General features: G+C 29.0%; 1 protein-coding gene across 1 annotated transcript; it reads left to right on the forward strand.

The window, feature by feature from the left end:
* Positions 1 to 5,545: 5,545 nt before the first annotated feature.
* LOC107490272 (NDR1/HIN1-like protein 1) lies at positions 5,546 to 7,933 on the forward strand. The gene is made up of 3 exons (XM_016111029.3): positions 5,546 to 6,343; positions 7,125 to 7,310; positions 7,418 to 7,933. Exons 1-3 carry the CDS (start codon positions 5,843 to 5,845, stop codon positions 7,694 to 7,696), a joined length of 966 nt encoding a protein of 321 aa, XP_015966515.1. The 5' UTR covers positions 5,546 to 5,842; the 3' UTR covers positions 7,697 to 7,933.
* Positions 7,934 to 13,993: the final 6,060 nt, after the last annotated feature.

Here is a 13,993-nt window from a genome sequence, read left to right on the forward strand (position 1 = left end):
ATCCTTCCAATTGGGTATGGACGGATCGGGTACCCGCGTATTCTACTGCGAAGTCTAACCACGTATTGATGCTCATATAGATATAAATAATAAAAATTTTATAAATAATATAATAACATACATGAAGGATAAAGTTGGTAAAAGATAAATAAATGGTTAGTATTCATGGCTAAAAGTTCGTTAGGAAAATGCAGAAGCTAAAAATAGTTGCTTCTTGTAAACGTTGGTTTTGGTAGCAAAATCACTTCTACGTTCATGAAAAAAAATTTGTCAAACCAAAAATTGAAGCTTTCAAGAAGTCTAAACATGTTTCTTCCCTTCCAACGAGTTTTCCAAATACACCCTAAATTGTTACACACACAAGATGATATTCTAATTTTTAATAATATATATTTTATTTAATTTTTTAATAATTTTTTTTATATAATTTTATATATTATCCGTAGATAATACGAAAGCATACACTACTTAAGCAGATAAAAAGTTAAAAACCAGCATCCTTGCATTAATTGATTCAAAGCATATCCCACAAAATACTTACCTAATAACGATTTAATTGCTGAGCAGCCTATACTGTTATATATACGCTACAAACCTTTTACTGCACTGTCATCCTATGTATTTACTAATCAGAAAACAGTAATGATAAAAATAATCATAGGATAATCTCATTCAATCTGGGAATCATTTTATTATCATGCTTCATTTTAAGATAAGGATTTAAAATATGTTTGGGGACATATGAAGAAAAACTTATTTTATGAAAAAAAAAATGATTAGGTGAAATTTGAGCATTGGATTATAATCAAACGAAATAATCAATGCACGATACTTGATACTTCACTGAGTTATTGTATTTGTGTTTCAGACACATTTTAAATACGATATTTATTAATATTTGTTCAACATGCATGTTTACTGTGTTTAATCGTGTCTTAATAATCTTTTTTAGATACGTTTAAACACATTTAAATACTATTATATATCAGCATGTCTAATTTTATTCTTAACTTATATTCTTAAAACCCTCAACTAGCTATAACAATAGATATATATATCGTTTCTAACTAATCTTTATAATTGACTTGTTGCACCAGTTACCAGTTGCATAGCACACTAACAACCTAACTAACATCAGTTTCACTAGCTAATCCTTTTTATCTGATTTAACTGTTGTACTATAGAGTCTTTATCATGTAATAATACTCATCTAACACGCATGTCTGTTGTGTCTAATCGTATCTTAATAAAAAATAAAAAATTCTATTCTTGACATGTTTGGACACACTTAAATATCATCACATATGTCAGCGTGTCCAGTCTTATTCTTAACACGTACTCTAAAATAAATTTAGAAATAGTATATATTATTATTTATTAAAACAAAAAATATTTTAAATACTTGATATAATTAAAATAAGACATTAAAAATAATTAAAAAATTAATTTATATTCTAATATCAATAAAATATAAAAATATTATTACGATTTATCTAAAAAATATTTTATAGTTTATATATATATATATATATACCCGTATTATATAAAATTTTAAAATTCGCATATAGTATCGACGATATGATAGGAAATAATATAAGCTCTTTTGAGCCAAATAATCTTGAGCTCTTGTTTCAGCATTATGTGAAAGACTCACTATTTGAGCCTTTTACCAAATTGACCTAACTATAGAACCTTTTATATTCATATATATAATCATCCTATATTCGTTTTCTTTTTTGTTCTTTTTTTTAGTAAATTTATCATAAAAAAACAACTTTTCAAATATAATAGGTTATTTTAAAATAAATTTTTAGCTAAAGTATCTAAATATAAATTGGTTAGTTCATAACCAATTATTTGAAAAAATATTATACAAATAAGAATTATTGAAATAAGTTTAATTTTTTTGCATTCTCAAATATAATTAAAATGTCAAATAGTTAAAAAATAAAAATATTAAATTATTAAAATGTTTAATGTATTAAAAATATATATAATAGAATTTAATTTTAATATACTGTTGATATAAGATAATTTTACACATACATTTAATATCTAATGTAATATCAACAAAATTAAAATAACTATATTTTATATTATTTATATAAATAATCATAAAAAATAGACATAGCTGAAATAATAAAAAGTTTATATATGTATTTTTTTATAAGTATCTTTACCAAAACCCTTAAAATAAATCTTTTTTACTTTTTTAGATTTAGGGTTCAATAAAAGAATTCATCTACGAAAAAAATTAATATAAGACTATTATTTTAAATGAAAAATAATTAAATTAAAAATTTTTTTAGAACACTTTCAAACAATATCATAATGAATGTTTTGCATAAAAAGGTAAGTTTTATACATTTAACACGGATATAAACACGGAATACGATACAACACGTGATATGAAGATACTTAAATTTTAAAAAGTTGTTGGATACAAAGACACACATATATTAAAAATATAATATATTTATTAATATTAAATTAATAAGTATTTTCAAAAACAACTATATGATATGCATTTTTTTTAAAGTATAGAGATATTCAAAAGGTAAAATCCTAAATTTTTATGTCTTAATAGAGTTAATAAGAATTTTGTACATCATATGTACACAAAAAAATTTATTTAAAATCATACTATTTCTCCATCATATATGGTTGAAATCTTCATCGTTAAAAAAATCAATCTTTTCAATTTGAGTTAATACTCAAAATCGTCCCTGAAAGATATTCCGATCTCCATTTTGGTCCTTGAAAGATAAAGTTAATCGAAATCTTCCCCGAAAGATACACGACTTGGTCACGTTAGTCCTTCCGTCAGTTGGATGATGACGAGGTGGGTTGATGCCACGTGTCACGAGATGATTGGTTGACGTGTTAGATCAGTAACACGTGGCATGCCACGTGTCACTTGACATGTAAAAAAGTTATTTTTAATAAAAATAGTCCTTGAAAGTTCAGACGTAAGTCATTTTCATTCCTAAAATTTTAAAAAATAATTAAATTAGTCCTTATATAATTTTTTTAATTTTTTCTTAATAATATTAAATTTGAAATATTTTTTGATACTACTAATTTTAATAGAAATGTAATTGACAAATAAAAAATTAGTAATAATATCTTTTTTTCTTAAAAATTTTGTCAATAAAATTATCTCTCTCCTTTAAGTCTTCTCAAAATCTCTCTTATTCTTTTCTATTCTAAAACATTTTTCTTACATTATCACATTTTGCTAGAATATATATATACTCAAAATTAAAATATATGTATTTATTAACCTAAATAAAGTTATATACTCAAAATCAAAATTTATATATTAAAATAAAAATTATATAATCTATCTCAAACATATGAAACACATAAAAATTTATGTAATTTATCATATAAAACATATGAAACACACATATAATCTATCATAATAAATTTATGTTGTGACCTTTCCATTAGGAACTTGACTACCTTGTTGGGGCTGTATCAAACCCAAAGAGGCCATTTGCTGCCATTGTGGGTGGTTCTAAGGTCTCATCCAAAATTGGAATGTGTTTATTATGATAGATTATATGTGTGTTTCATATGTTTCATATGATAAATTACATAAATTTTTGTGTGTTTCATATATTTGAGATAAATTATATAATTTTTATTTTAATACATAAATTTTGATTTTGAGCATATAATTTTATTTAGGTTAACAAATACATACATTTCAATTTTAAGTATATATATATTCTAGCAAAATGTGATAATGTAAAAAAAAGTTTTAGAATAGAAAAGAATAAGAGAGATTTTGAGAAGACTTAAAGGAGAGAGATAATTTTATTGACAAAATTTTTTAAGAAGAAAAGATACAATTACTAATTTTTTGTTTGTCAATTATATTTCTATTAAAATTAATAGTATCAAAAAAGATTTCAAATTTAATATTATCAAGAAAAAATTAAAAAAAATTATATAAGGACTAATTTGATTATTTTTTAAAATTTTAGGAATGAAAATGACTTACGTCTGAACTTTCAAAGACTATTTTGATTAAAAATAACTTTTTTACATGTCAAGTGACACGTGGCATCACTGACTTGACACGTCAACCAATCATCTCGTGACACGTGGCATCAACCACCACGTCATCATGTGCCACGTGACACTTAACGTGACACGTCATCATCCAACTGACGGAAGGACTAACGTGACCAAGTCGTGTATCTTTCGAGGACGATTTTGATTAACTTTATCTTTCAAGGACCAAAATGAAGATCGGAATATTTTTCAGGGACGATTTTGAGTATTAACTCTTTTCAACTTCGGTTCATCAGGAGAAAGATAAACAACTTCAAAAACACCATTTTTCTCATCAATTGGTGAAAAAACATCTCTAGTAATATCTCACATCCTAGTTTTTCCTTTATTGTATTGTGAAATTTTTCTTGAAAGAAGACGAAGATTACTGTGCACAAATACTAAATTTTCTGCACGTTTAAACTTCAACATGTTTCTTTTTAGGAAATGGATAAAAGAATAAGTGTTCCAATTCCTTTCACAATAAGACGAAGATGGTTACCCTAATAGCCTAAGAGCAAATTGGTCGAAAAAATTTTGCTTTTACCACCATAAATTAGCCACAAAAATTTTGTATCGGCTATGCCTCTATCATTTAAGGAGTCATAATCATCCGTGTCTGAGCCGTGTTCAGACAATTTTTTAATTTTTTGGATAGGACATATTTAGATAAAGAAGACACAGCTTGTCAAACGATTGTCTTTGTGCGTCATATCTAAAATATGTTCAACATGCAAACACTACAACTAAATAAAGTGACTATACTTCATCGCATTTAACACTGTTAAAAATATCAAAATCTTTTAATTTTTATACAAAACTTCCATTTTTAACATGTGCGGATTCTATATGTTAAAAAAATTTAATGAGACAAACAATTTTTTTGTTTTTTCTTAAAAATATTAAAAATATAAAAAAATTTTCTTAAAAAGTATTAAAAATATAAATAATTTTGTCTTCTAAAACAAGAAACTTTTATTTTTACTCTTATAACTGCAAATCAAATATGAACACAAAAATATACTTTCAAATTAATTATATTACATGAATAAAAAAAATCAATAATACCTCATGGTATAAAAAAAATATTTAGTGTTTACAAAAAACATTAATTATTCTATTATCTCATATTTAATTACATTATTTTTAAATATTAACTATTTATTTAAAATATAAATTTAATTTTGATACAGTAAATTCGACAAAATATTTATATTATCAGTGCATCAAATTAAACTCTTAAAAAATATATGGTAATTAATTTTTAGCATTAATAAATATTTCTCCCAATAAACAAATTTGTGTGTATGTTCTCTTTCTGTATTTCTGCCAGACCAAGGGGAAAAAAAAGAAAAGAAGAGAAGTAACATTTTGTGTATCTGAATAGTGAATTCTGAAACCTGGGTTAGAACTTGGAAGGTACAGTGGTAGATTACACTCTCCCTAAACTGTAAATCACCAACTAAATATCTAACTCTCTGTGACTCTGTCCTTCTCACTTCTCATTACTTTTCTTCTCACCATCGTTATCACTCACTCTCACTTCACTCTTCACACTTATTTCCACGCTCACACCTAAAAAACCGTCTTTTTCCGTTTTTCACTCTCTCACTCATCTCAATACCCTCCTCACTCCCCTCTCCACTCTCACAATTTCTCAAAATTCTGCATCCCAAAATTAAAGCTCCGATCTTTCTCATCTGGGCACCACTAAAGTTTTCATCTTTCTGAATTTACTCATCCGGGTCTTCTTCTTCTGCTGAATTCCAGTTTCAACAACATGATTCGCTCCAACAGCAACAATATGCACGCCAACACCGATTCCGATGTAACAAGCTACGACCCATCAACGCCAAGATCACCAAAACGCGCCGTTTACTACGTTCAGAGTCCTTCAAGGGACTCACACGACGATGGTGACAAATCTTCAACCAACCATGCCACAACGCCAGCATATAACAGTCCCACTGATTCACCTTCACACCACTCCTATGGCCACCATTCCAGGGAATCCTCTGCAAGCAGGGTTTCTGGCTCTTACAACTCTTCTTGGGGGAGGCGATGGAACAGGAAGCGTGGAAGTGGCTATAATAAAGGGTGGCCTGAGGGCAAGGTGATTGAAGAAGAAGGGTATTATGGTGATTTCCACAGCGGGAATGAAGGGCTTGCTAGGAGGACTCAGGTGTTCTTTGCTGTGGTTGGATTTGTTGTGATCTTCAGTGTTTTCTGTTTGATCATTTGGGGTGCTAGCAGACCTTATAAACCAAAGATCATTGTTAAGGTACATTAAATTATTGTTGTGTTGGGACAGATTGATTTTTTTAATTTAAGAAATTGCCACTTGTGTCATTTTTTTAATTAATAATGAGTGAATATTCACATTAGTACTTTTTCTAGATTTTGGACATGATTTCGGTTTGTCAGAGTTTAATATAAAGATTATAACATCAATTTGGTCTTTCAGTGTTTAAAATAAACATTGATTTAGTTCCATGGATATGGTTGTGTGTTCAAATTGATGGTCATTTTATAACATGTAAAGAATCTCCGAAGGACTTATTGCATTTCTTTTTGAAGTAGCAAATTGAATCTTAGACTCTGAAATAAATGAAATGGTGAATTCTTTGATGGTATATAATAGTAGTTTTTATTTAATTTTTTATATGGTTAGCAGTAAATAATTGTAATGTATTTGAGATTGTAAGTCCACATAGATTTAGCTGTTCTTGTGTGCTGTGATTTGAGCTGAGGAGCATGATATATAGTTAAGGTCATGTTAGGCAACCATTATCAAAATTAAAATAAAAATAAATTATAGAACGGTGTATAAACTTTTTAGATTGGGTCTATGTCCTCTGTTTATGCACTCTGCACATTTTGATTAGATAGGACAAAGATTGTTTCACTCACTGATGATGATTACAATAAGGATTTTCTTGCATGTTGGTTATTGTAATCCTGTGCCATGTGAAGTTTGAAAGTCCCATTTTTGTTACAAGAATAGGTGTCTACTACCATGCTTTCAATATTCATCTCTTTTTCTTTTCATTCAATTCTGCCAGAGTTTGATAGTACATAACTTCAACATTGGAGGAGGAGCAGACCTCACAGGAGTCCTGACCAAGATGCTAACAGTAAATTGTTCATTCAAAATGACAGTGCATAACCCTGCAACGTTTTTCGGCATTCATGTTAGTTCCAAGTCAGCAAACCTCATGTATTCTGAGATTTCAGTTGCAACTGGAGAGGTAAGAACCCTTTTAACACTAATCTTCGACATAGAAGGATATGTTATGTTATCGTTGACCAACATTTTTAGATGTTTAATTCCATATTCACCTGTATCTTGCTGCAGTTGAAGAAATACTACCAGCAGAGAAAGAGTTGGCGGACGGTGTATATGAATATGAAAGGAGACAAGGTTCCTCTATATGGAGCTGGGGCAAGCTTATCCGATTCAGCTGTTGACCGAAAAATACCAATGCGGCTTGTCTTTGAGGTTAAATCAAAAGGGAATGTTGTTGGGAAGTTGGTGAAATCTAAGCATAGACAACAGATTTCTTGCTCGGTTGTTCTTGATTCTGAAAGCAGCAAACCTTTCATACTTAAAGAGAATGCATGTTCATACTCATGAGAGGTTTTGATCCAGCAACAGCAACAATAACTGGTTCTTTGTGTTTCAGATGGCTTGAGTTTTCCATCCGATAACTAGACGTGTGAAAAGTTACAAATTGTGCTTGCCTGGTTAAGGCTTATTGAGTTCAAGTAGCTTGTAGTAGAAATCTGTGAAAAAATGGTGATTTTTCCAGAATAATCAAGGCCTAAAATTTTCATACTAGTTGCAAAGTTTAAGAAGTATCATTTTTGGATTATTTTTTTTAAACGTAATTTCTGCTATTGGTATTGGTTGGTTTTGCCATCTGGCTCAGATATTCTGGAAATAATGCTATAAACTTAGAATAATTTTGTTCTTCAATTCATCGACTTTAATTATTTGCCATTCCAAACATTCTACAAGTCTTTTTAAGTATCAACACGCTACCGGGCAAAAGCAAGCAATAATGCAATGATAATTTTCCCTTTCATTATAGGTGATGATTATTGTCACGGTTTTGGACATGGACATATTCCAACATTATCATGTCAGCACTTGTACTTACTCAATTTCTCAAATTAAGAACATAATCAAGTTAAGAACATAACAGGAAAAAAATTTTTGTAGAAAAAATATTTTATTATTCAAGTGTTTGTTATAAATGATTCATTCAAATTTTAATTATCAACTCCTATTTATAAATATTCACCTCCTTAATGGACGTGTGATTAAATCTAATCAACGATCCAAATCAACTGTCTAGAAATTTCATTATAAATATCTAATCTATTATATTTCTCTAAATATTTTTAGATTATTATATACTACTTTTCATATTTCTACATATATTCATATTTTTCTAGAATAGTTTATTATTTTCTAGAATTTTTTAAGGATATTTTAGAGTGTTCTGAAATTATCCCGAACATTTTCAAACACTCTAAAATACTGTACAGATATGTTAAATGTCTTAAAATTTATCTTAACATCATGCTACCTAAACTTTGATACCTAAATTAGTTAAAGTCAATATTTAATTTAAATAATATAAAAATAAATAATTTTAAATATTAAAAACTTAACTTAAGAAAAAGTTAGACAAATTCGACACAAAAAAATTGGCCTTCATTATAACCCAATTTTCTTCGGATTGTTATGATAAATATGAAGAAATTTTGGTAAAGGGCATAGGGCAAGCCTTTTTTTTGTCATGGGGACCCGTAATTATTGTCCCTGTCCATACAAAGTGGAAAACTTGTATTATATTCTGAATTTCTGATCTGGACTGAAATATTCGGAGAATCAGCATCACCTAAAATGGTCAGACCAGAGAAACGGAATATCGGAGCCCAATCCAAAATTCCTGCCTCCCTGGCTGGTGGTTGGAGTTTATGTTATTTAATAGCCCAAAACAATCAACAAAAAAAGGTAGAGACCAATTTGTAATTCCAAAGTCCAAACCTAACTTCCTAACCTTACAGACGGCTCTGGCCCTGTGTATGTGTGTGTGAATTATTTTTGAGTTGCACAATTGGAGGTCATAACTAGTCTACTAGGGTTCTGCCGTGAGGAAGGGGTTAACGTCTTTTTGGTTAGATACTACTGCCACGTCATGATTCATGAGCGGTGATTTTGCGAGGGAAAGGGCCTCAGGTCCTCACGCTCCAAGAGAAACATCCAGAGACATCTAGAGAATAAAGTGAAAATATATTTTTTCTAAGAACAAAAAGAAAATCTAAATAAAATTAGAGTTAAGCGTGTGCCGATTTTACTATAAAAATAACATAACGGCTGGGCCCGTTTTCATAATAATTAGAGTTAAGCGTATGGAGATTTTACTATAAAAAAATTTTGACATAAAGGCTGGGCCCCGTTTTATAATCGAAAAATGACTTAATAAAATTCGCCAATTAGCCGATGACAAGAAACGGTCGTTAATTGGCTGAAAGTATAATTAGTACGGAATTAGCGATTAATATTACGAAGATTAAGGGTCAATTTGGCTAAACTTTTTAAATAAATTCTTTTGAAAAAGGAGTTTAAAATATAAGGACTTTTATTAATAATAACTTTTAAATAAGTTATTTTGAGTTTGGATAATTATTATAGAAGTTCTTGTTTTAAAGTTGTGCATTAAATAAGAGTGATAAAATAACTTTTGAAAATAGGAGAAGTCACATTTTTTAACTTTTTCAAAAGCTCTTAAATAACTTTTTGAAAAGTTAAAAATTGATCTAAAAAATTGTACCAAACACATTAATGTAACTTTCTATAAGTCAAAAGTTGAAAAAAGTTATTTTTTAGTGTTTCCAGACGGACCCTAAATATATTTATGTTACCAAGAGAATACATGACTACATGAGTTTAACTAGAGTTTATTAAATGCCTATATGTTTTTTTGGTTGCCGAATGCGTAAAATTTTAATTAGAACATATTAAAGAGCAATACTTTTAATATAAAAAGTTATTAATTAATACTAGTTTAAATATAAGACAAAAATTTAAAAATATGAACCACCTAAATAAATTTCTATTAACTAAACTCATTATTAACAAAAGCAGAAAACTTGTGAGGACTGTGGGCGCTGTTCTATCTCTCTCCTACACTCCTAGTTCGAATTTTACTGCCGCTACATGATCTTAATAAAATATAATAACATAGGTCTTATTCTGTTGAGAATGAATTGACAAGTAGTCATGTACAGAAAAAAAACGAATTAACTATTAAGACTTATTCTATACTGTTAGAAAAACTCAACAAAAAGGTTTAAACAAGAACATGTGTGATTAAAAAAATATTACGATATCAGAATTTTAACGTGAGAAACTTTTGAAAGAGAGACAAAAAATTCACAAAATTTAGTCTAAAAAATTTTTTTATTATCAAAATAATAGATATACAAATAGTCTTTTTAATACTAGAACATCTGAATAATCAACAAAATATATCACTAAAACTGGTAAAATCAATATAAATCTTTCACAAAAATAAATATCTTAAATTAAATAAAAAAAAATACAACTAACAAATTATATCTTAATATTTATCTCTATATCAAAAATAATATACTAAATTTTCATAAAAAATAGAACAAATTTAGCAAGCAAATGTCAAAGTTGACAATGCTCTTTTCGCTAAACCCTACTGCTTCTTTTCTTCCGTTCAAAAAATGAATGAAGCCTTGAATCTCTCTCTCTTTTCCTCGTGGCGGTGATAGCCACTTTCTTTCTTTCATTTCTTTTTCGACAAGTTGTGGGTCCCACTTGAGGTTGGGACCCACTAACATATATATATTTATATAGATCTTAATTTTTCAGATTAAATTGATTGTTGGGCATATCAAACAATTATGTATCCGACCTCAAGAAAAGTGTTTGATTGCGGTTTATTGTTGTTTTCCATGTTCACTTACATATATAATCCTAGGGGATACAAAGGAATTTTTGTTGCTAAGAGCAACTCCAATGCTAAGAAATAGAGTTTCTCTTCTGACATATGGGGACTCAATTACCATTGGAGTGAAAAGGAAAAGAGGGCTCTTCACGGGGATCAAGGTTGAGAGTTCCTCTAAGTAGGGACTTGCAACAACTTTAAAAAATAATAATTATTATATTAATTTTAATTACTTAATTAATTAATTAGGTGGGACCACAATAGGGATTAAAGTTAGTTCCTTCTAATGGAGAAGAGAGAGATTCATTGAGTTCTTATTTATTGGTTATGACGCAAAATCTGATGTGGAGTCACTTTTTATAACAAGTGGGCCATAAATAGGGACTGAGATGAGTTCCCTACTGAAGATGGTCTAATGCAAGAGGGCAATGCTAGGATCATACCATTCTTAAATAAATGGTGGGTAAATTTTTCTTCCATGGTTGTTGTTGTACACAAAATTAATCAATATTTTGTCAAAATTATAAACTGATTTTACACTGATTATTCCATTCGGTATTTACTTAGGTGCCTTTGGGTTTGTTTTGTATTCTCTTAGCAATTCCATCCACGCAGATACACGTTGAGACTCTTGCCAGGAAGCTTCATAGTATTCTTGAGAGTGGAGGGGAGAAAAGTTTGGCTAAAAATATTATTATAATTCATGTGAATATTTGCGATTATCGATTAAAAAGTGGGGCTTAAATCATAATTATTTTTTAAAGTAATCTTAGTTGATAGGTGCTTCAAATATTAGGTAATATAAAAAATTTAAGTATTATTTAAAAGTTATTAATTTATATTTTTAGAATTTTCAATTTACTTTGATTTATTTATTTAGTTATTAAATTAAATTATATATTTGTGGGTTTAGATTTTTTTTTTAGTTTAACTTAATAAAAAATTATAAATATCTTCTAAATTATTATAATCATCATAAAAATTATTAGAGGTGTAAACATCTTTTTTTATGGTTTTTAGATAAATTTATATGCAAACAAATGAAGTTAAATGAGTTCTTCTCTTACATTGAAAAATTAGATAAAAATTTGAATGATATCTTTTAATTCAATTCTTAAATTATAGTTTGCACAAATTAAATTGAAGAATCTATTTTTTATTGTATTAAAAAATTAATTAAATAAAAAATAAAATAATCCTGCTTATATTCAATTTTAATTCAACTCTTTTATTTTTTATTTTTAATCTTAATTCATTTTTTTCTATTTCAATTTTTATCCAGTTTTATTAGGTAGACAATGACTTTTATAAACAATGTGAACAATAAACTGTAGAATTGACTCAACTTAAAAAAACACTCCACCCCTAGGTTACTTCCTAAACTTTGATAACCATATACACACCTATTGAATCAAACTTTCAGCCATTATTAACGGTCTATAAGTAAATCGAACAAAAAGAAATAACCATCCAATTAAAAATAATGAATATAATTATCTACATACCTATTAAATTGAACATCCGACATATTTATTGACGTTGTATAATATTCTCATTATCTACTTATACTTTTCAATTTCTATCTCTAATGTGCAAAAATGGTGAATCTCATCAAGAGCCAAGTTACAAAGATGGATTTCCAACATATGGGTCAAGCCAGGTGATAAAAAATTGTTGCAGTATTTTGTTCGAATATTTGAACCACCGTATTTATTATTAGATTTTTTTTTTCTTGAAAAGATGACGACAAAAGTGGTTGAAGAGAAGGTTTTGAGAACCGAAGGCAAGGCGGTCCCCACAGACCCAGTCCCCGTAACGCCCTATATAAGTCCTTGGTTGTTTTCTTTTCAATCTCTTACACTAGTCCACTACCCATGGTTCGGTACGACGAACGGGATGCTAGCGAGGCCCTTGCGTCCTTAAAACCACGAATAATCATGGAGGCTTACTGTTTGATAGCCTTAGCTCCCCAACTTGAAGATCCTATCCGAAAGACGGATGTGAACCGCGAGACAGCACACCGCGATGCCATCATTATACCTACACGCGGTGCCAAAGAGAAAATCTTGCCTCACTTGAAGAAGGAGGAAACTAAAATCCTCAAAGATGGGATCCGAGCAAGAGTTTTTGACACCTGCGATCCCTCTATACATTTTGTTTCATCCTTTGCTGTGCTGAACGACGGTAAATACGTCATAATCCGTAAGAAAGAGGACCACCACCATTGGAGTGACTTTGTCCGACAAGCCGGTTTGAAAGAGGAGGAAAATGTTGATATCTGGCCATTTCGCCATGCACCAACCGGAGACCTCGCTTTCGTTTTTGAGAAGCTAGGAAATGAAGATCCATCCAAACCACAGGTCAGTAATTGTTCTATATAATTTGCCCTTGGATCTCATTTTCCTGTTTCATTAATAATTCTCCTTGCTCGCATGAAAGATAAATTCCATTTCGTGTGCATATTTGGATTTTTAAATTATTCATGCGCGTGATATTGTTTAGTGATATTTCGTGTGTATTTTTTGTCTATTTTTCTATAATAATAATAATAACACATGTTAATTTTAATATTATCATTAATACATTTTTTTATTATAATAAATGTATACAAAATTAATTAAAAGCTTAAGTCTTATATTTTTTTTTCCAAAAGTTTACTTAATATATTAGCTCAAAGGTTTAATTTGTGGTGGTGATTGCTGGTAGTGGCCACAAATCATCAGAACATTTTATTTATTTTTTATTCTAGCTGAGGGGGAGTTGACTATTCAATCAATATGCTCACTCAATTTTCTGATTCATACGAAAATGATTGTATACGACTGCGGGGAGTATGTAAAACTCAGATGTAATTGGGAAATTTATAATCACCAAGAAAAGAAAGGAAGGGATAAGAAAATTCAAAAGGTGGATTCTTTTATTGAATTAAATCATATTTTATT

This window comes from Arachis duranensis, chromosome 5, assembly GCF_000817695.3.
Source record: "Arachis duranensis cultivar V14167 chromosome 5, aradu.V14167.gnm2.J7QH, whole genome shotgun sequence".
Lineage (NCBI taxonomy): Eukaryota > Viridiplantae > Streptophyta > Magnoliopsida > Fabales > Fabaceae > Arachis > Arachis duranensis.